General features: G+C 36.2%; 1 protein-coding gene across 1 annotated transcript; it reads left to right on the forward strand.

Moving 5' to 3' along the window:
- The first annotated feature begins 404 nt into the window (after positions 1–404).
- On the forward strand, positions 405–22807 carry LOC148309432 (nuclear exosome regulator NRDE2). Its single transcript, XM_088260101.1, has 15 exons — positions 405–599; positions 751–1081; positions 1498–1807; positions 4062–4278; positions 6669–6830; positions 8350–8528; positions 9203–9396; positions 10338–10561; positions 12751–12871; positions 15155–15370; positions 16420–16573; positions 17197–17420; positions 18464–18768; positions 19645–19850; positions 21597–22807. The coding sequence occupies exons 1-15, from the start codon at positions 539–541 to the stop codon at positions 21711–21713; spliced, it is 3021 nt and encodes a 1006-aa protein (XP_088116227.1). The 5' UTR covers positions 405–538; the 3' UTR covers positions 21714–22807.
- Positions 22808–23601: the final 794 nt, after the last annotated feature.

A 23601-nucleotide genomic window follows, 5' to 3' on the forward strand; every position in this document is an offset into this window, starting at 1 on the left:
CCATGCCAAGTTTTTCTCGATTCCTTTCCTATTCATTTGAAATATAACATTTTAAAATTGGTCGTCAATCCGTGATAATTTTACCCGAATTCATTTTTATTTTTATCATTATTTATCGTAAAAAGTGCGGTGTTGCATAAGGCGTATCTAGATATCAAAAATTTATCAACGGCTTGTGCAACACCGCTTATCAGGCCCTACTTAGGCTTCAACTTTATAAATTTCAAAGCCTATACCTACTCTTAAGTGGATTTGCTCTTTATGTTTGAAGTAACTTTAATTTGATGTAATTCATGAGTGAAATTCTAGGCAAAAACATTCGCTTGAACAACAACGGTAGGTAAAAAAACATTTTACCTACCGTATTACATATTCTTAATACATAGAAATGAAACGTCAAAAAATTTGTTTATGGTAAAAAAGAATAATATCAAATAAATAATCAAACATAACAATTTCGTTTATAAACTCGTCGATTTCGTTTAATTTGTCACCGGTCTCTTTAGTTTTAAGTTTTTAATTTATAAATATTTTAATTATGGCACTTTTCCCGGCGTATGTAGATACTGCTGAGAATGGCGGCAAATCTCCCGAAGAAGGTATTGCAACAGTTTGTTTCTTAGTATTATTTACAGGAATAACAGATTATTTAACGAAATAAGAAACCCAAGTTTTAGAAGTATATTAAGAATTTTTATATGTTTTATATGTTGCAATTGAGCACTGTTACATTATTTGTTTTCTATCTAGATTTTGAAAAGCTGACATCTAACAGCCCCGATAATGACGATGATTGCGTCGCGATATCTCCGGAAAGTGAAGAAAAACTTTTGGATCCTGTTGAAGAAGTGGTGGTTGAGAAGTCCGCCAATTCTTCTAGTGACAATGAGCTCGTAAAAGATGACACGTCTTTGTGGGAAAGAAAGCACAAGTCCAAGAAAAAGAAATCCAAAAAGCTGAAATTGAGAGAAAAATATAAATACCACACGGTGGTAGATTACAACGCAGATTACTACGTAGATAGTAAAATAGACTATGGGAATTTAAGAGTTTCTACTCTGTATAACCCTGCAAGACCACAGTAAGCTGTTTAATATTGTTTCTTAAATTAATATCTTTAGAGAGTAGGTGTGACCGCCTCTGTAGTGTAATGGTCAGCATACTCGGCTACCGTTCTGGAGGTCCCGGGTTCGATTCCCAGGGGGGGGTCAAATAAATATAAGTGATTTTTTCACTCTAATATTTATTCGATATTACCCTGGACTGGAACCTGAAGCGGAGGGCTGATCACCTTTCCTTCATGTGTAAACGATGAAGATAACACTGCGTTTATATGACGCAGTGCCCTATGCACCATTGGGGTGCGGAAAAGGGTTTATTATTATTATTATTAGTTTATTGACATAAAATTTTGGTATTTTAACATTCAATGTGATGTGCCCGTTGACGGTGAGGGTGCCAACGATTGTGCTGTAATCTTTGACTTATTTATTCCAGGTACAACCATCTCAGCGCAGTTTTAGGCTACTTCCACAAAAAGCGTCCTGCTAAAAAAAGCAGTAAGTCTAAACGCTATTACAATATGCGCTTGGAAACATCAGTCATCGATGAGGAAGCTGCTGTTAAAAAAGTCAAGGGAAAGCGGATGTCTAAAAAGACTGACTATATCGAAATCACTGACAGCGGAATAACTTGGAGCGATTCTAGAATAGAGGAAGATCTAGTAAACCAAACAGAGCACTTCAATAAATACTTGAATAACAACCCATATGATGTGGAAATGTGGCTCAAATACGTTCAGCTACAGGTAATGGTTTATAACAGCAGTCCCTTGGTAACTTGCCTGGTGTTCCTTCTCAGCTGCACTTTTTTATTATTAACCCTTTCTTTACGGTGCTAAAATCTTCCGCGTGCACCAGTGATATCGCTCACTCCTTTCAAGAACGTCATAAATCAAAAATCGTCAATTTTCAGTTGTGCATGTTTTCGGAATGCCCAGAAAATGTACTATATCCCAGCAAAAGAGGCATATTTTTAACTTAATATTTACCCGCTACAGGGCAGAAAGTGTTATTTTTGCATTTTGAAGAAAAGGTATTGTTTAGTTATTTTTTTAAATATACTAAATATTTTTCAAATGGAGAAAAAACCTTCAGGTTTTACCTTAAAAGGTCTGTTGTACAGTAAAAAGTTCAATAAGTGGCTTGATATTTATTTTTAATACATTGTATTATATTTTTAAACTTTAAAAACGTTCTCCTGAAAAATCAAGTTTTTTGATTTACGATGTTCTTGAAAGGAGTGAGCGATATGTATTTTGTTCACCATATGAAAATGTGATTTAAAAACAGAAAAAATGTAAATATCCCTAAATGTTGCTTTTATTGACCATAGTTAAAGTTGAAATGTATCAATTTCGTAATGTCAGCTCTGGTAAGGACCTAAAAAAGAGAAAAAAATACATCGTAATTAGCCACCATAGCTAGCGTAGCGACACAACCGCCCTGAATGACGACTTGTGCGAAATTAAAATGAGATTGTCGGAAACAGTACAAGCCGCGTGCGTGTGTACGCAAAGTGTGGCACGCACACATACTCTGAGAAATTTGTGTATATTGGTGATTCTATCTCTGAATCTTTTTAGAATTTATTTATCTCCGTCGCTGCAAATGAATAACTTAATATTATAATACTTTTATGTAACACGTAAAAGTAATACGGAGGAATACAAAAATTCTAAGCTCGTATTCATTATATTTTATATTGATATTTTAATTTTTAAAGTCTAGTTGTAGTAAATATATATCAACGGGAGGGGAAGGTTATTATTATACTATTCCTGTGAGCCTAAGTGGCTCATTATTAAAAATAGGTATCAAATTGTGGTAGAATAGGTTTGAGCCCAGAAACTCTGACTCGAGAGTCCGCGACACTAACCACGGGACCACAACCCGACACACTTGGGGTTTGGTTTGGGGTAGGTCTGGCGCACGGAGGTGTTGCCCTGACGGTGCGGGTGGTTTTCTACTCCGAGTAACTAGAGTAGAATTTTTCTATGAAAATTTGTTTAAAATCTGCCATTTTTATTATTTCAATGAATTAGTCTATTAAAATTCATTTGAAAATGACAACTAGGCGAAACAATTGTCACAAAATTGATTTTTATGTGTTTTTTTTAACAATGAAATACATTTAAGTAGACTCAAAAAATCAGTGTTTGATTTAACATTTAATACCGTAGAACGGGGCTACTTGAACTTTGATGTGTTACTTGAGCCCAGTACAAAAAAAATTAAATCTGTATTTAGTCTACAATAATGAACGTATCGTGACAATATATCAAGGAAACAATGAATCATGTTGATATGTTCATTATTGTAGACCAAATACAGATCTAAATATTTTTTTTTGTACTGGGGTCAAGTAACACATCAAAGTTCAAGTAGCCCCGTTCTACGGTACATAAATAAAAATGGAGTTTTACAAATTGAACACCGAATATATAATTTTTTTTTTTTTTTTGTATTTTTAATTTTTATTTAATATAGTTACATTTTTAAGTACAATATGTTCTACTCCAATCTTTCAAAATTTACAGCTAAATTGTTCGAAATCTTATAAACCTAAAAAAGTAATTCTATTCCCTGTCCTTTCCTTTTCTTCTTTTCCTATCACTGCCATCTCCTTTTCTCTTTATCCCATCCTTGTCTCATGTCTCTTCCTTTATATAGACCTCTCTTATGTATAGTTGTGAAGAACTATAATTGGTACTCATGATTTTATTTTTTGTATTCTGTATGTATCATATATTGTAACTGTTGTTCTTCCTTCCAATAAAATAAAATAAAAAATAAAATAAAATAATAATACATTTTTTAAAAATTTATACTTATGGCAAACTTTTAGCTTTAGATTCGCCGTGGCTCTCCAAAAAAAAGACTGAGCTCTTGTGCCTTACACTCATGGTTTAATGTTTTATATGATTAATGGTATAATAGTCTTTTTTTAAATAAATTTTTCTAGATTTATGAATTTATGAAATAAATGAATTTACTTTACAGGAAGACAGAATGGCGTTTGATGTTTGCAACGGCCGTGTGTCGAGTGAAACAGTGGCCAAACAATTGTGCTTTTCCAAACAGCTATCTATTTTGGACAAAGCACTGGAGAAGAACTACAATAGTATGGATTTATTAGCTAAGAAAGTGAAGCTGGCGGAACAGTGTCTGCCTAACGATCAGTATTTAGCCATGCTAAAGAGTTTAGTGCTGATGCCGGGTAAAGAACCAATTTCTCCTTCTTTATTAAATATTTATTAATGAGATCTTTATCAAGCTTATTTTTCTCCTTTAGTGTCATATTTAGCTCATTTGGTCTATTAACACATCGCTCACTCCTTTCAAGAACGTCATAAATCAAGAATCGTCAATTTTGAGTTGTGCATGTTTTCGTAATGCCCAGAAAATGTACTATATCCTAGCAAAAGCGGCATATTTTTAACTTAATATTTACCCGCTACAGGGCAGAAAGTGTTATTTTTGCATTTTGAAGAAAAGGTATTGTTAAATTATTTTTTTAAATATACTAAATATCTTTCAAATGGAGAAAAAATATTCAAGTTTTACCTAAAAAGATCTGTTGCACAGTAAAAAGTTAAATGAGTGGCTTGATATTTATTTTTAATACATTGAATTTTATGTTTGAACTTTAAAAACGTTCTCCTGAAAAATCAAGTTTTTTGATTTATGACGTTCTTGAAAGGAGTGAGCGACATGTATTATAAATCTATAAAAGTTAATCTTCGAGATATAAACATGACTTATAATACCAAAATGCAATACCAAACAATTCCAACACAACTTTAAATATTTGGGAACTAAGTACTTCAACAACCTTCCTACAGACATTTGAGACATAAAATAAAATGCTAAAAAATAAATTCAATGTATTTTATATATCGCTCACTCCTTTCGTTCTTGAAAGGAGTGAGCGATAGAAATCATAAATAAAAAAAACTTAATTTTTCAGGAGAACGTTTTTAAAGCTTAAAAATATAACAAAATATATTAAAAATAAATATCAAGCCACTTATTGAACTTTTTACTGTGCAACAGATCTTTTTAGGTAAAACCTGAAGGTTTTTTCTCCATTTGAAAAATATTTAGTGCATTTAAAAAAAATACTTAAAACCTTTTTTCAAAATGCAAAAACAACACTTTCTGACCTGTAGCGGGTAAATATTAAGTTAAAAATATACCGCTTTTGCTGGGATAAAGTAGATTTTCTGCGCATTCCGAAAACAGGCACAACTGAAAATTGTCAATTTTTGATGTCACGTTGTTGAAAGGAGTGAGCGATATGTTAATCTAAGAAAGAAAAAAAAGAAAGAACATAATTTTATTTTATTTTATTAAAAATAAATTTTATTACCAATAAACATAAATAACAAGTGTAAGTCCCTCTCCAAGCACAAGAGCTCAGTCTCTTTATTGGAGAGAGCTGCGTTTTTAATTTTAAGATTGTAAGTAGAAATGTTTGATAGAATTAAGATTATTCAAAAAAAAACTTTTGTAACTATATTAAATAATAAATAATCAAAATTATGTTAAAACAACTGTCAACACAATCTGAAAAATAGACCCCGCTTAGCGCTAGTCTTCTATTCATTCATTTGGCGTGCCATTTTGCTGACACGGATTACCCGCGCTAAGCGGGATTGGTTATTTACAACATTTTGAGTGTGTCCAAATACTTATAAATTATAAGCTAAAATAATAAAAATGAAAATGGTATTTTCTGGCGTTTCTCATGTCATAGTCATACAGGAGAAAGTGACCAAGTGCATTTTTTACAAAAACGTGATTATGGACTATTTGATATCTTACTAGCTTAATGTTAAAAAAAAAAAAAAAAAACCCATACCGCACCCCAATGGTGCATAGGGCACTGCTTCATATAAAACGCAGTGTTATCTCGATCGTTTACACATGAAGGAAGGGTGATCAGCCCTCCGCTTCAGGTACCAGTCCAAGGTAATATTGAATAAATATTACAGTGAAAAAAAATCACTTATATTTATTTGACCTCCCTGGGAATCGAACCCGGGACCTCCAGAACGGTAGCCGAGCATGCTGACCATTACACTACGAAGGCGGACAAAAATATTTACAAAAATATAGCTTAATGTTACCCTGAAAAAATCCCAAAGCGATTTAAAACTTGGATGTATAATATATATATACTTGTTAAAAATTACTAACTGCATTGATGTTTATTCTCTTGCCAGGCAAAAGTGACTTAAATGGCCCTCCTGAACATTTTACGTTTTGTTAGTTAGTCACTTTCTCCTGTACGACTACGATGTGTGTGATTATAATCCAGGATTCGGACCTCACATACTAATACAAGCGTTTCTGCTTAGTAAAAAGCTTCTTTACATCTCACCAATAGATGTCTCTAGACGACGTTACACGTGTGTAAAGTAATCACTTAAACCAGCCTATGACGGTCGTCAGCCCCGTAAATGCCCAGACTTCCATATTCTTCTTCATCTTTGATGAGATGTCAAAAAATAATATGGGATTGGTTATATCCGTCAGCTTTTTAAAATATTTATTATGTTAACTGATCAAAATGTTAAAATGAATGTTTTTTATTTTGCATTCTAGAATTGAGTACTATGCTGTTGACCAGAGCTTGGTTTTGGTATGTGGACGCCGTACAATGCTCCATGGCTCTGTGCTCGATACCTTCCGTCAAGGAGATGTACGTCGCCGCCATCAGGGGCCTGGTCAAGGTTCAGGGGGAGAATTATCAGAAGTCACACGCTGGTAAGGAATGTTCAACGCAATATTTACTAACGTAATCCATCATGACATCATACACACTTCTACAGAGGAAATATTCACCAAACATTAAAACTAGTCACTCGCACATATCACAGGAAAACACTTTCCTGTCAAAAATCACCCCACTCATAGTGCCACAGAAACAAATCGAACATATCGCTCACTCCTTTCAAGAACGTCATAAATCAAAAATCGACAATTTTCAGTTGTACATGTTTTCGGAATGGCCAGAAAATGTAGTATATCCCAGCAAAAGCGGCATATTTTTAACTTAATATTTACCCGCTACAGGGCAGAAAGTGTTGTTTTTGCATTTTGAAGAAAATGTATTGTTTAATTTTTTTTTCAAATATACTAAATATTTTTCAAATGGAGAAAAAACCTTCAGCTTTTACCTAAAAAGATCTGTTGCACAATAAAAAGTTAAAAAAGTGTATTCATATTTAATTTTCACACATTGTATTATAATATTTTCCATCAAAAACGCTCTCCTGAAAAATCAAGTATTTTGATTTATGATGTTCTTGAAAGGAGTGAGCGATATATCACATGCGGACGACACAACACTTTTGGCCAAAGACCTAAAAGAGATGGTAGATCTCCTTAAACGAGTAGAGATTGAGAGCAAGGCACTGGGACTGGAGATTAACCAGAGCAAGACCAAGATCATGATCATAGATCGATCTAAGAAATTTGGTGATCTCGGGAACTCGCTCCAAGGTTTAGAGATAATAAACGAGTTCCAGTTCCTTGGATCTCAAATCAGCAATGGAGGAACTTGTGAAGGAGAGATTAGACGTCGTATCGCCATCGCCAAAAGTGCTATGTCTAAGCTAGACAAAATCTGGTAAGACCGGGGTGTGAGTAATAACACCAAGATGAAGCTTGTCAGGAGCTTGGTCCACTACATTTTTCTCTATGCTGCTGAAACATGGACCATAAAAGCAGTAGAAAGGAGAAAAATTGATGCCTTTGAAATGTGGTGTTGGAGGCGCATGCTTCGAATTCCATGGACAGCTAGACGCACCTATGAGTCCATTCGCCAGGAACTATGCTTGGATGGCTTGACTCTGGCCAATCTCTGTACCCGACGGATTCTCCAGTTCTTTGGACACGTTGCGCGTGGCAACGAGGATAGCCTGGAACAGCTGGTTGTAATCGGTAGCCTGGAGGGAAAGAGAGGGAGGGGAAGATCTCCACACTATGGACCGATCAAATTAAAGCAGCAGCAGGCACCTCAGTGGTTGGAGCGCTACGTGCAGCGCAGTCAAGGGATAACTGAAGAAAAGTCATTGCTTCTGCAAGGGTCACAACCCTAAGCAATGAGGAATAAGACAGAGAAAAAGAAATATATCACATTTGATGAAAGGAACTTTAAATATATATACTAACTAATTAACAGGCAAAGAGAATTGAATGCCACACCGATCATTTTTTTGTTTTTTTGCAAACAATCTACAATACAAAATCGCTCTTCATATGGTCCATTTGGTATTTTCAGACGTCACATATCGCTTGGGTTTGTTTCTCCGTCAAGCCGGTATGTGGGAGCAGCTGTGGATGCTGGTGAAAATGAATATGGAGATCAACCTTGCCGCTTCCGCAAGTCAGAGCATGTGCTCCTTGGATGCCATCCTTCCTACAATCGACGAGACTGCATTGATCAACAATGAAACTAAGGTAGGTGACTTTTTTAAACCATGACTATCTTTTTCCTAAACCAAAATTAAAGATGGTAGGTCTTTATTATTGGAATCTGTGCAGACCAGATTAAAATATGTGTTTGGTTATATTGACTACAGTTAAGTCAGTATCAACACATTTAGGTTGCATGTATTTTATGCCTGCGGATCGCTGGCGACGGGATTTGATAATTATGTACATGTAGTTAACAAAGAGATTGTTACATAATATGTATTGATTTAAAAATATTAAATGTAAAGTTCCTTCTTTTCTGACTTTAAAATGGGGCCAGCACAGAAGGTAAAACACCCTTCCCGTCCTTAAGCATCAATCAACAGAACAGGTAGAAATACCTTTCCCGTCCATAGTGTGTTAAAATGTAAAGACCCCTCATGGATATAATAATTATTTGAATTATTTAAAGCATTTACTTTGTAGTAGCACATATTGACAAAACGTTACTTATTTTAGTATTTGTAATTGTATAATCACTCGAGCATTTTTCCTAATGACACCATATAATATTTAAAGTGCAAGTATATAATGTAATATTTAAAGTATAGTGGAAACAAAATGCTCAATCTTCGCAGTGTAGTGGTTAGAGCGTTTAGCTGCTTTTCTATGATGCAGGTAATAAAATTGATTTGTTATCGTAAATGTGTTGCGTTCAGATAATTTCGAGCGGTCTCCCGCTGCACTCGGTGTGGTCGCGAGTGGAGTCTCTCCGCAGCCGGGAGCACTGGTACCCCGTGGACTCCGAAGCGGATGACCCTCAGAGGATAGTCTTCACCACTGACTTGGCCGATTTCATCAAGCCTGTCACTCAGAAAACTCACCAGTTCACCCTCGTTGTCAACATATTGCGGTAGGTACTTTGTCATTTCTCTATTTATTTATATTATATGACAAAATGCACGAAAATAAAAGTTAAACCCTTTGATTTATTAGTTTTTATGATGATCTTATTTGGAAAAAGGAGTATTTAAAAAAAAAAATTCTGATAGTGAAATAATGCATTATTTTTTGACATCTCATCAAAGATGAAGGAGAATATGGAAGTCTGGGCATTTACGGGGCTGACGACCGTCATAAGCTGGTTTAAGTGATCACTTTACACACGTGTAACATTCACCAATTCTACCCATTATTGACAACCACACTACTCAAATTCTTGGAAGTTCTATATATATGAACCAATTTTTAAACATTATTCTTGAATCAGACAGAGACATCTATTGGTGAGATGAAATAATTCATTATTAATCTATTGTAAACAATGCATTATTGCAAGGCATAAAAATAAAATAACAATATTTTTCAGTTTTTATTGTATGTTTAAAGTAAGAGAATTTTTAACTACCTTCAAAACGGACCACAAAGGTTTTTAAGACATTGGGTGACAGAGTCCATTACAGTCCATACACATAGAGCCACCCTGCGAAAATATATTCAACTCTCTCATAAAATAATACGGTAAAATCAGTTTGAGCCATTTCTTCACCGGAGTGCCCATACCAGGTACATACGGGCAAATCCGCATGAGCTCATTTTTGGCCATATGTGGTACAGGCAAATCAAGAGGGTACAATATTTAGTGGAATTTAGTCTAATCCTATAAAAGTAGACAAAAATCAAGGAAATTTATAAAGAAATGCGTTTTTTTTAGTTGAAATTGACATTGGGACCACCCAAAATTGAATCCTGGATACCAGCGCGCCATCACTCAATTACAAAGGCTAGTTTTGATTGATTGGTCAAGTTAGTTTTGTGATTTACGATGATACCATTATGTATTTTAATTTCTAGGTTATATAAAATCCCTCTGCTGCCGATGCGTCACACGATGCTGACTGCTCTAACACCCAACGAGGCCGCTATCGACTGGGAGTACGACTGTATCGAGTCCTGTCTTCCCCTCGTGTACTCCATCATCAGCTCCGTCGGTGTGACGGACCCGGTGCAGATCAAGATCCTGGCTACCATCATCAAGGACTTCAGCGAGGAACCTAACTACTTCGATGTCACGGGATGTAAGAAAATTACTTTAAGAATAAAAAATAAAAACATTTGTCATCAAATATGGGTAAAATGGCAAATATAATACTGCAAGTACTCTCAAACTGTTTAAATGTAATTCCTGTAAGTCGTTCCGGTATAATCATAATAATAATAATAATAATAAGACCCTTATCCGCACCCCAATGGTGCATAGGGCACTGCGTCATATAAACGCAGTGTTATCTTGATCGTTTATACATGAAGGAAAGGTGATCAGCCCTCCGCTTCAAGTACCAGTCCAGGGTAATATTGAATAAATATTACAGTGAAAAAATCACTCATATTTATTCTTACCCCCCCTGGTAATCGAACCCGGGTCCTCCAGAACGGTAGCCGAGCGTGCTGACCACTACACTACGGAGGCGGACATCATACTTTACGGAGGCGGTATAATCATACTTTATTAATATTATTTACATTTTGTGACTCCTTCACCAAATATAAAAACAATGTTTTTTTTGTGGGGTAAAACGGTAAAAACTTGTACAATCATTATATATTAAAATATAACTTAATTTTAATGTCGAAAGGTTTCCAAGCAGACGGCTTTTTCCCAAAGACTAATTTATGATTTTTTATTTATTTATTTTATTTATTTATTTTATTTATTTTAAACTTCATGTACAGAAAATAAAAAGTACATTGGCGGGCTTATTGCTAAAAAGCAATATCTTCCAACCGACCAAAGACGGACTAGTGATATTGATCAAAACGTTTGATACCATATATAGCCGTTTGCAATCAGAGGGTAGATAGTACTTGAACATTTAAAAAACATAAATTACAAATTGACATTTAAAAAAAACATAAATTACATATTAATATACCAATTACCAATTAACAAAAGACGATAATAAGGAGGGCAAAGGAAGAAGGGAGTTTAGGGAAGGAGGTAGAGGGAGGAGGTTTGATCGACAGTTAGGATTCTAATGACAGATAGTAATGTCTCAGACGTTTTTAAAAGTTAATAGATATTATTGTCTGATGTAATAGATTTTATCAAAAAACTAAAAAACAAAAAGATGAAAATGAAAAAAAAAAAATAAATAACAAAAAAGTATTCTAGGATTCTAATGATAAATAGGTAGAATCAGGTAGCAAGTTTAAGGAAGAGAGGAGGGGTCAGGGGAGGAGGAGATAGACAGTTAGGGTTCTAAGGTAAGATAATGATGTTTCAGGCGTTTTTTGAAGGTTAAAATAGAAGGTGCATTTTTTACGTGTAGAGGTAGTTCATTCCAGAGTCTAGCCGCTTGGACACTAAAGGAATTACTGAGGAATGCTGAATTTTTAAAATTTTATTATAACAGTTATTCTGTTATAAAGTGGAAAATATTACAAAGTCAGCATGTAAATAAGAGTATTACCATTACATTCATTGTAATGGTAATGATCTTATTTACATGCCAACAGTTTTCTTCGATTATCGTGGTTTGATGCTTTATGAATTCCTCGCGTTGGGCCAAACTGTTAACAATGAATATTATTTGATTGTATGATTATTTTTGAAGCAATTTGCGAAAAGTGACCAGAATCATGGGCAGACAATGTCTTAAATTCAGACAAAGTAATAAATGTAATAATTCAGACAAAGTAATGAATAAAATAATAAAAAAACAACAATTCAGACAAAGTAATAAATGTAACCCTGAAGAGGGCAACAGGTTGTTGCCGAAACTAGTTGGTTAATAAAAATGTGAGTGGATCAGAACACAAAGTATTTTTATTTCTCGAAATAATATAGACAATGTTTGATTGCACATCTCACACTGCATTGGTGCTTCGAGACCATTTTAATAACCATCGTATTCTATTTTGTTTATAAAAAGCATTTTTAACTTTGTGGTATGGTAATATGACACTCTCCTTATCATTCATTGTTCACTTTGTTTAATACCACTTTAAATTTAAAGTGGTATTGCACAAAGTGAACAATGAATGATAAGGAGAATGTTACCATCGTATTCGCCTGATGTAGCACCGCGCGACTTTTGGCTGTTGCCTAAGCTTAAGAGAGTGCCCTGAAAGAAGAAATTGTATCATGTTAGAAATTAATATTATAAGAGACAAAATAGTATGTGGCAATAATGGTATATCTCCAGATTCTTTCCTCCTTGCAAGCTAAACAAGTGAATGTAAAGTTAGTATTATCATTTGGTTTCAGCTTTCTACAAGCTGGTAAACAACTTGATGCTGGAATCGGCCAAGTGGTTCAGCGGCTCGGAGGCCACAGCCATCCTCATCTGGTGGATACGGCTCCAGCGATGCATACTCACTGCCATAAGGTAATACCTGCCACGGTCGGCACTTTTATCATTCCGTGGTGTTCTGGGGTCAGGGACTATTACACTGGATTTTTATTATTTTTATTTTTATATGAGGTCAAGGGATGCAAGATCCCTTGAACTCATATAAAAATAATCTTGCATGTCACTGCGACCATATTAGATCTATTATGACCTCTTTTATTTTTTTTTTTGAGGTCAAGTGATCTTGCATCCCTTATGTCACTGCGACCATATTAGGTCTATTGTGGCCTCACTCTGTATTACAGCTCACTGTCAAGACCTACTTGAGTCATGTAACTCACTACCTGTCTTGGTGGTAGGAGCTTCACCTTCTCGGAGTCCAGTAGAGGTCCTCCAAGGATGTGACTTCGTTTGCGAGCGAGTGCGTCACAATTGTAGAGAATGTGGATTGGCGTTTCGTTATCCTCCATACAAAATCTGCATACTGGGAAGTCATGAAGTCCAATTTTTGTCATGTGTTTCCTTAGTCTGAAGTGTCCTGTCAAGGTCCTGGTTAGGATTCTTATTAGTTTTTTGCTAAGCTTTAGAGCTTCTGTGGTGAATTTCCGCGTGTACCCTGTAATCAGTTCCTTTGGGTGTTTCATCCCTGAGCTGTTGGACCAGATCTCTTGGCTCTTGTCCATGGCCCAGTTTTTCAGACTAAACTTGATAGTGCTGAGTGTCAGTCCGCATATGGGCTCAGGGCCCAATGGTGGCCTCTCGGCACCAGTTCTTGCAAGTTTATCGGCAGCCTCGTTTGCCCATGACACCGCAATGCCTGGGCACCCAAACCAGCCTTACCGCGTTTCTCTCGCCCAGGCGGTTTAGAGCTTCTAAGCATTCATAGGTTAGTTTAGATCTTATCTCAACGGAGCCTAGGGCCTTAAGCGCCGCCTGGCTCTCCGAGAGGATGTAGATCTTTTTGTTATAGTATGATCGGTATAGGTTCATGTGGGCGCACTCCATGATTGCGCTCATTTCAGTCTGAAAAACAGTGGCGTATTCTCCCAGACAAGTTGATTTTTTCTGTCTGGGGTGGACGCCAAAGATTTCAGAGCCTGCCCGACCATCTTTTTTCGATCCATCCGTATACCATACGATGTCTCCACTTCGAAAGGCGTAGGGATCATTCTCTCGCCATGTCTCCCTCTCGAGACCTACTAAAGTCATGTAGCTTACAACCTATCTTGGTGGTAAGAGCTTCACCTTCTCGGAGTCTAGTAGTGGTCCTCCAAAGATGTGACTTTGTTTCGATGGAGATGAATTAATTTACAATTTAATAAAAAATATTACCCTGGACTGGTACCTGAAGCGGAGGGCTGATCACCTTTCCGTCGTGCGTTAACAATTGAGATAACTCTGCGTTTATATGATGTGTAATGAGGGTTTGAAGAATAGGAATCTACAATTGTTTGTCTCAGGCTGACAATGTTACGAGCAAATTGATTGTGATGAAAATGCTCCCAAACCGAGTGGAGGAAGTAGCAGAGTGACAATCTTCTGGTGTAATCAATAAGAGAAATGCTCGAAGCATGAAAAACTGCTGCATCATACATTGAGTGTAATAATAATACCTAATAATGTGTTTTTGAATATTTTTTTCATGTACATAGTTTGTTTACAACATTTTGAGTGTGTCCAAATACTTGTTCACAAAATCTGGATTATCTCCAATTACAGGAGTTATTTTATTTAAAAAAAATAAAAAAATAAATAAAAAATATGAAAATAACACCTGTAATTGGAGATAATCCAGATTTTGTGAACAAGTATTTGGACACACTCAAAATGTTGTAAATAGATTATCTGGTCAAATTATAAGCTTAAATAATAAAAATGAAAATGGTATTTTCTGGCGTTTCTCATGTGTGTGATTATAATCCAGGATTTGGACCTCACATACTAATATAAGAGTTTCTGCTTAATAAAAAGCTTCTTTACATCTCACCAATAGATGTCTGTAGTGAAGTTCTAGTGATTCAAGAACAAGGTTTCTAAATTGGTTCATGTATAAAGAACTTCCAAGAATTTGAGTAGTGTGGTTGTCAATAATGGGTAGAATTGGTGAATGTTACACGTGTGTAAAGTGATCACTTAAACCAGCCGATGACGGTCGTCAGCCCCGTAAATGCCCAGACTTCCATATTCTTCTTCATCTTTGATGAGATGTCAAAAAAAATAAAATAGTAATACATAGTTTGTTATTGGTGATTTGTATGTTGTTTAGCTGAGAGGTGTTTTCTTATGATTTTTAAATGAAAAATATTGAATTGTTTTCAGGTGGAAGGATACAAACGACCAAAAGGCGGCGTTCAATGTGGTTCGGAAGTTGGTTAAGGATGTGTTGAAGAGCAACCGGGATGATGCGCTGCTGTACGGAGAGTTTGCCGCCTTCGAGGGCCAAGTGTTTGGGCAGTCCCGAGGGATCTCGGTCCTGGAAGCTGCACTCAGAGCCACTCCGTGTGACCGGAGCATCGCCCGAGTGCACTTATCCAGGTAACTACCCGTCTGTTTATTATATTTAGGTTATAGCGGGATCAAAAATAAAGAAAACATGTGTTCCAATGGCCTTCAAATGAATATGTAGTTGGTTTAAGGTAGTTTAGGGTTAGGCATCTTTCAATTGGCAATGCTATTTGCTGAAATCTGTCTTTTTGGGTATTTTTCAATCTCCTTGAGATTAAGGTTTAAGAATTTTTTTATCAATAGTCTTTTAACAAATTTTTATGTTATTAAAAAAACGAAGTAAAAATTTATTTATTTTACAATGTTAAAACAACTTTCTAACACATTTTTAAATGATATTATTGAAAAATCTGGTTGGTTGGTTTCTGCATAACACTAGCCATTTCACTAGTAATTGTGTATACACTCGAGTTTTTGACAGTTGACAGCTGTATTTTTGAGCGATTATTATGTGATTTTTGCCATTTTTTGAACGAAAACTTGACATGTCTTCAACAATGTTTTTTTTTTTAACTTCCAATGTGTACATTTAACGGCTTTCAGCTTTCGAAAAAGAGTTGGAATAGAATAATAACACATGTAATGAGTCGGGACACCAAACGGACGGATCAATGAGGGGCGTTCGGACGATGCGGGGCAACCGTTGTTTTCATGACCAATTATTAGCCGTTTTATATTAAGTCGTTAAAACAGAAAATTATAATGAAAATATAATTTTTATACATTTATATTATTTTTTGACATCTCATCAAAGATGAAGAAGAATATGGAAGTCTGGGCATTTACGGGGCTGACGACCGTCATAGGCTGGTTTAAGTGATCACTTTACACACGTGTAACATTCACCAATTCTACCCACTATTGACAACCACACTACTCAAATTCTTGGAAGTTCCATATATATGAACCAATTTAGAAACCTTGTTCTCGAATCACTAGAACTTCACTAGAGACAACTATTGGTGAGATGTAAATTATAGAAATTATGTAAATTATAAATGTAATTTATACATTTATAGTGACACCATTAAGTAAGCACTTTTACACAGTTTCTGCTCATGTATTGAATATATTTCCAGGGTTTATGTGGAAATGTCATTGGCCGGCCACTGCGATGTGGAGAGCATCGTTAGATCTATCAATGTCCTCATCTCCCTTGCAACAAGTAGTCCACTACCAAAGGATCTGCTCTCAGCCTGCAGTGATCAGAGTATTGAAGAAGCGTTGACAAAGGTATGTGGCTCTCCGTCCCATAATTGAGTTTGTCAGAATCTTATTGTATTCATTTTGAAGTACGGTCAATACTGTTTAGAATGGGGCACTTTTATTGACTCTACAGAAAAATTTAAAGGGCTGCAGGTGTATTTCTTTAGTTGCCAGTTAGGTTAGTTAAAATCTAGAGTATGATTTATTACTTTCCAGCTAAGTTAGTTAGAATTTAAAGTACGTTTTATTAGTTTTCAACTAAGTTGGTCATCTAGAGCCGGCATGTCAAACTCGTGGCCCGCGGGCATTTTTTTTGCGGCCCGCGGATGAAAAATATAACCCACGGTTATATTTTTCATTTATTTTCTTCATTGAAATCATTTTTTTGTACGGGAACATATGATATTCTTTTACAAAATCATTAAGTTGGTACTACTTTATCTCATGTGACTGTCTTTGATGATAAATTATTTACTTAATGTTAGATAAAAATGAAAATGAGATTTTCGAGTTTTTTGATGTGGCCCGCTAGCTTACCCAAAATACCTTATGCAGCCCTTGGTGCCTTTTGAGTTTGACACCCCTGATCTAGAGTACATTTCTGAGTATTCTCCGTATTCACCTATTGATCGGCCTCTTCCGTATTCCAGTTTGCCGAGCACACGGACTCGCTCCTCCTGGGCGTGGAGGCCTTCGAGCGGGAGATGGCGCTCTGCGAGCACATGGTCCCCGACCTGGCGGCCGACTGGATGAGCTGCCACGGCTGGCTGCTGTACCTGGCGCGGGACCCGGAGGCACTGCACAACTTCTACACCAAGCTGAGCGACGCCACCGACGTCCAGAGGGTGGAGCACAAGGCCCTGGACTCCAAAAGGTACTTGGCTACACATTAGAACAATATCACGCTGGATATTGATCTGTTCCATGTGTCTGAAGGAGTATTCCCAAACGGGATTCTTTTGCATCTTAAGCAGTAGTATTCTTGCTTATTTTAGATTTTTGTTAATGTATACGCCTTAAATTTTAGTTTGTAATGTGTATGTTAATTATAAATAAATTAATTGAAATTGAAAATTGAAATTACGTACAAAAAGTCCCCTGAAATTTTCATTAAAAGAAATCTATAATTGTTTTTGTCTTCAGGTTGGTAGCCTTGATTACCAAACCTGTTTAGAGCGTGATCTGACACAGTGTGAGCGAGTTTTTTTGCCTAGAATTTTCACTCATGAATTACATGAAATTATAGTAACTTTAAACAAAATGAGTAAATCCACTCACGAGTAGACATAGGTTATAAATTAAAAAGTTGAAGCCTGATTAGGGTCATGATAAGCGGCGTTGCACAAGTCGTAGCTAAATTTCAGAGTCACTCAGAGTCAATGACAGTGGTAATTAAAAAAAAAAAACTGACACACTGTGTTTACAGCAGCTGTTAGTAATAGACGACCTCAAGAGTGCTCAGCGAATTTGAAAATGGAAAAAAATAGTGGAATAACATGTTTTAATAGATTATTATCACTCCTGCACTTCAATTCCAAAAATAGAATCCTTTGTATCTCGCTTAATTTTTTTTTCAGATTTCAGTAATTAATTTATTTATCATATGACCATAAGTTGTCACATCACAACAACAGACTTCAGTAGAAAAAAACACACACACAAGATTATCAATACTATTTCTACAGATTGTCTCGTGATTTTATGTCTAAATTTATTTGCCAAAAAAGTGATACTTCAGCTTTCTGTCCAGTATTGAACAAAGGCTTCCCTCTTGGACTTCCACAGTTGTCTGTTGGACGGGACTCTCTCCCAGTGCAGGCCCGCTACTTTCCTAATGTCATCGGACCGTCCGTTCTAAACCCCCAGTAAAAACAAATCATAAAAGAAAAAAATAGCTATAATAGTCTATTATTTCAGGAAACTGTGGCTGCGTGAAAACATGCTGGAGTGGTTCATCATCGCGACCCAGTCCCAGGTGCGGATAGCCCCCGACACGAGTGCCCCCGACAGCTCCCTGGCGGCCGGCGAGCTGCTGCAGCAGGCCGCCGAGGAGTTCCCCGACTGCGCGCTGGCGGTCTGGCGCAGCGCCGCGCAGTCACGAGGAGGGGGCCCCGTGGGGCGCTGGCGGATACTTAAGCAGCTGGTCAGCACCGACAGCCCCTCACAGTGCCTGGCCATCGCGTTCGTGATGGTCAACTTTTTGCATCTCTACCAGAAAGAAGGTATGTATCAAACTTTTTATTTTTTATATTCAATATTTTAATACACAGACACCTCTTTATTCTGGGTAACTCTTTATTATGGACATTTCCAACTGTAGCGTCAGTCACCTTGACAGATAGTAAATTTCTCAGAATTCAATTAATGCAACTATGTAGAACAAATGAGGCAGTGACCGTAAACAAAGGATTGCACACGTCCCGCGAAAGGCTACCTGAATTTTTTTTTACTAACATGTCAACGGACTTTGATCCTCAACTGAGACAAAGGAACAAAGAGTTCCCAAACAATATAAAAGGGGCACAGGCCGTGCCTCGCTATCCCATTCCTCCACATTACACATTATTTTTCAGTCATTCCTGTACTATCTAAACGGCTATACTATGGATTGCCTACATCTTGAAGAATGCATATTTTCTATACAAGGTCAAGAAAGGTCTGAAACATTACTATCTATCCTTGGAACCACCATATTGGGGACGCGATTACGAGAAAGTACATCAGCTCCATCCTAAATGCGCCTATTATGGCAAAATTTTGTCAGGTATGAATACAATAAACATTGTTTTCATAATTGCCATAATTTCATAAGGCCCGACATACTTGGGTTGATGCTTGACAGCGAAACTAGCGTCGCGGGTTCGATTCCCGCCAATTGCAAAATAAATTCAAGAAAGATTTATTTTCAATTAGTCTGGGTGTTTGTGATGTATTTTTCACATTTACCTTCCCTATCCTTAATATCCTACCTGCAGACAAGCATCTAAAATAGACGCTTTGCGGGTTATTCCTTAAAAAATAAAAATAAAAATCTGTAGAAAAAAGGTGATTTTTTTGCCTGTTTTTGTAAGATAATAACCCTGATCCTTTGATTCCAGTCCCCCTGTACGAGGAGTCGTGGCAGCCGGGGCATGCGCACCGCCTGCGCTCGCTGCTGCAGACCTTGAGCCTGCGGCCCGCCCTGCAGCGCTGCAGCCTGCTCTGGAAGCTGCACCTCGCCTTCCTCGCGCAGCACTCCCTCCTGCCCCTGGACGCCGCCAAGCGCGTGCTCTACCGGGCGCTCGACGAGTGTCCCTGGGACAAGGTACGCTTCACCCATGCTCGGAATGTGTCTCCAACACGGTAGCTTCCGTTCAATGGAGCAATTGAATTTATTTCATCCCAAAATATTTTGTAAATCAAATTGCCATGGAGCAAAAGAAAGATGAAAGTAGACTGAATGCAGTCCAAATATGTACAATCTCTCAGACAAATGATGTATGTTAGATGTTCGAATGGTGATACATAAAGGGTGATTTTTAAGAGCTATTGGTTTTTTTAAAAAAAAAAAAAACACATTTAATTCACAAAAATGCATGAAATCATTATATGAATCGATAGTACGGTCCATATAATTTAACGTTTGAAAATTATTTCATTCAAATGTTGACAGCAGCTGCGCCTCAAATGGTCCATCCGCTTAGTCCAATTTTGGCATACACTTTCCAACATTTCGGCCCGTATCTCACGAATAAATGCTTCAATGTTGTCTTCCAATGCGTCAGTCGAAGCGGGCTTGTTAGTATAGACATGAGCCTTAACATAGCCCCACAAAAAATAATCTAAAGGCGTTAAATCGCACGATCTAGGCGGCCAATTGACCGGTCCCAAATGTGAAATAAACTGTTCACCGAACTTGCCTCTCAATCGGTTCATTGTTTATCGTGCTGTGTGGCATGTGGCACCGTCTTGTTGAAACCACATGTCATGCAAGTCAAGCTCTTCCATTTTGGGCAAAAAAAAGTTGGATATTATTTTACGGTAGCGCTCACCATTCACAGTTACATTGCGATTCGCATCATCTTTGAAGAAGTACGGTCCAATGATGCCACCAGCCCATAATCCGCATCAAACAGTAACTTTTTCTGAATGCATTGGTAGCTCTGTATGTCTGTATGTCCAACAATGTAAATTTGGTGCAAAATTTAGCCCGAATAGCCGCTTCAGTGGGTCGATTAAACTCCCAGAGATACCGGCCGAAATGTTGGAAAGTGTATGCCAAAATCGGACTAAGCGGGGATGGACCATTTGAATGAAATAATTCTCAAACATTAAATTATATGGACCGTACTATTGATTCAATGTGTTTTTTAAAAAAAAAAACCGAAAGCTCCTAAAAAATCACCCTTTATAAGGAAACAATGTAAGGCTAAGATAATTATTTTTTAAATTAAAAAAAGGTGGGTAATGTGTAAAAACATATGGTGGATGGATTTTCTTTTATCAATGTCAATTCAGGATATCAAAAAATTAAATTAATTATTGCGTATTGTACCTTAATTTTATTTAAAAATCAGGTAATAAGGAATTTAATTTAAGTTTTAATTGGTAAATACCACTATTTCCTAAAATCTAATTGTGACACGTGTTTCGATGCATTCCGAATCATTTTCAAACTGTGTGTGATATGCAGAATTTGTTGAAACATGTGTCACAATTAGATTTTAAGAAATAGTGGTACATATTTAGCAAGTAAAACTTAAATTAAAAATGGATAGATATTACCACGATGTGACTGCTGAATCAATTCATGAAAAAAATTATTCAGCTAGCCCCTTTTCGCATACCTCTCTGCGTATAGTACTGAGCAGTAAGTACTTTCGAGGGAAGTAGCAAATTTCAACGTATTGTTAAATGATTTTTTTTTCGTTTAATTATACACCATTGGATATTGATCTTTTATATGTTTCTAAAGCAGGATTATTCTACTTCTTTTTGATAAATATTTAATCTTTTTTTATTGTATGTATTTTTATTGAATGTATTTTTATTGAACTTTAATTTTTTTCAGGGTCTGTATAGATTGGGATGCATCCAAATACCCCCTGAGTTTGCGGAACTTGTCGATTTGATGGTGGAAAAACAAATCAGACTGCACGCCATGCCGGAAGAACTACAGCCCTTATAAACTGATGAATATTTTATTCAAACATGTATTATATTTTAATTATTTCATTGGAAATACTGGATTTAACTTCCAAGTTCCATGTACTACGATATATCAGACGTTGCAACAGAGACTAAGCGTCACTTTATACAAGAGCATCGACTGGCTTAAGTGATCATTAATAAATTAGAAAGAATTCACCTATAGTCAAAATGAGAAATCTTTTTACTTTTAAATGTTCTCAATAGATGGCAGTTTCAACTGAGATACAAAAAGCGGTTGTTAGGATACTTTATATATACAACTCTTAAGAATTTAGGCAATACGGTGGTTCAATAATGGGTAGAACGTAAGTGGTGTAAAGAGCACCACATTGGATTGACTCGGTGTTTACATTAATGTGAGGTGATGAGTCCTGTACTCTAGATTCTCGGATTTATAAGACAAATACAATTTGAGAAAGAAGCCTAGGATGACAGGCATTACTGATGTATGGCGATAGAAATTAATGTAAAGGAGAATAGTACCAATTACCAGGGTACTCAGGGTTGTTCACAAGTATTAAGTTATTAACCGAGTGCTGAGAATCAATAGATCAACTTTGGTATAATTTGCCAAAAGCGCGGCCGTCAATATACCAATGATGAAGCCAGTGGATTTTTGTAGGTTTATTACAAAATACTTTTTTATGTGAGTAGTGTAATATCGCTCACTCCTTTTAACAACGTCATATATCAAAAATTGTAAATTTTCAGTTGTGCATGTTTTCGGAATGCCCAAAAAATGTGCCATATCCCAGCAAAAGCGGCATATTTTAAACTTAATATTTACCCGCTACAGGGCAGAAAATGTTGTTTTTGCATTTTGAAAATAAGGTATTTGTTTAATAATTTTTTTAAATATGCTAAATATTTTTCAAATGGAGAAAAACATTCAGGTTTTACCTAAAACAATCTGTTGCACAGTAAAATGTACAAAAGTGACTTGATATTTATTTTTAATACATGTTATTTTATTTTTAAACTTTAAAAACAATCTAAAAAAATCAAGTTTTTTGATATATGACGTTGTTGAAAGGAGTGAGCGATATGTTCTCTACCAATACCAGAAAGAAATACTAAAACCGGTCAATATTTGAGAATAATATTGTTGACATTGTTCACACCTAATATAATGGACCAATTTTACAAAAAAGTTTTTAGCAATTTTAGGATACATAGAGAAAAAAATCTTAGCACTTAACAGTTATCTAAATTAATTATTAATTAGCTACCATTAGGATGTACAAACTCCTCTATCATAATAAAACCCTTATCCGCACCCTAACGGTGCATAGGGCACTGCTTCATATGAACACAGTGTTATCTTGATCGTTTACACACGAAGGAAAGGTGATCAGCCCTCCGCTTCAGGTACCAGTCCAGGGTAATATTGAATAAATATTACAGTGAAAAAATCACTTATATTTATTTGACCCCCCTGGGAATCGAACCCGGGACCTCCAGACCTCTATAATAATGGCAAATAAACGTTGTACGGTGTAATAAGTGATTATTTAAGCCAAAAAATGGCAGGTTGTAAGCCTTGTATAAATGACTTCCATATTACCTTAGTCTTAAAAAATGCTTTGTCTCTGTTGATAAATCCGATATATCGCAACTGTTATATTTATTTGTATTATTAATACATTTATATTATCCACTGACACTTCGTGATGGAATTGTATTTTAATATATTATTAGATTAAAACCAATGTTTTTAGCTTTTCCACTTTATTTTTATTTGACCAGCGACCGGATTTCGTCGTTACCGACATCATCAGACCAGTCTGATGATGTCGGTAACGACGAAACCCGGTCGCTGGTCAAATAAAAATAAAGTGGAAAAGCTAAAAATATTGGTTTTAATC

This window comes from Brachycentrus maculatus, unplaced genomic scaffold (assembly GCF_059751285.1).
Source record: "Brachycentrus maculatus isolate JH-2025_06_01 unplaced genomic scaffold, ASM5975128v1 h1tg000124l, whole genome shotgun sequence".
Lineage (NCBI taxonomy): Eukaryota > Metazoa > Arthropoda > Insecta > Trichoptera > Brachycentridae > Brachycentrus > Brachycentrus maculatus.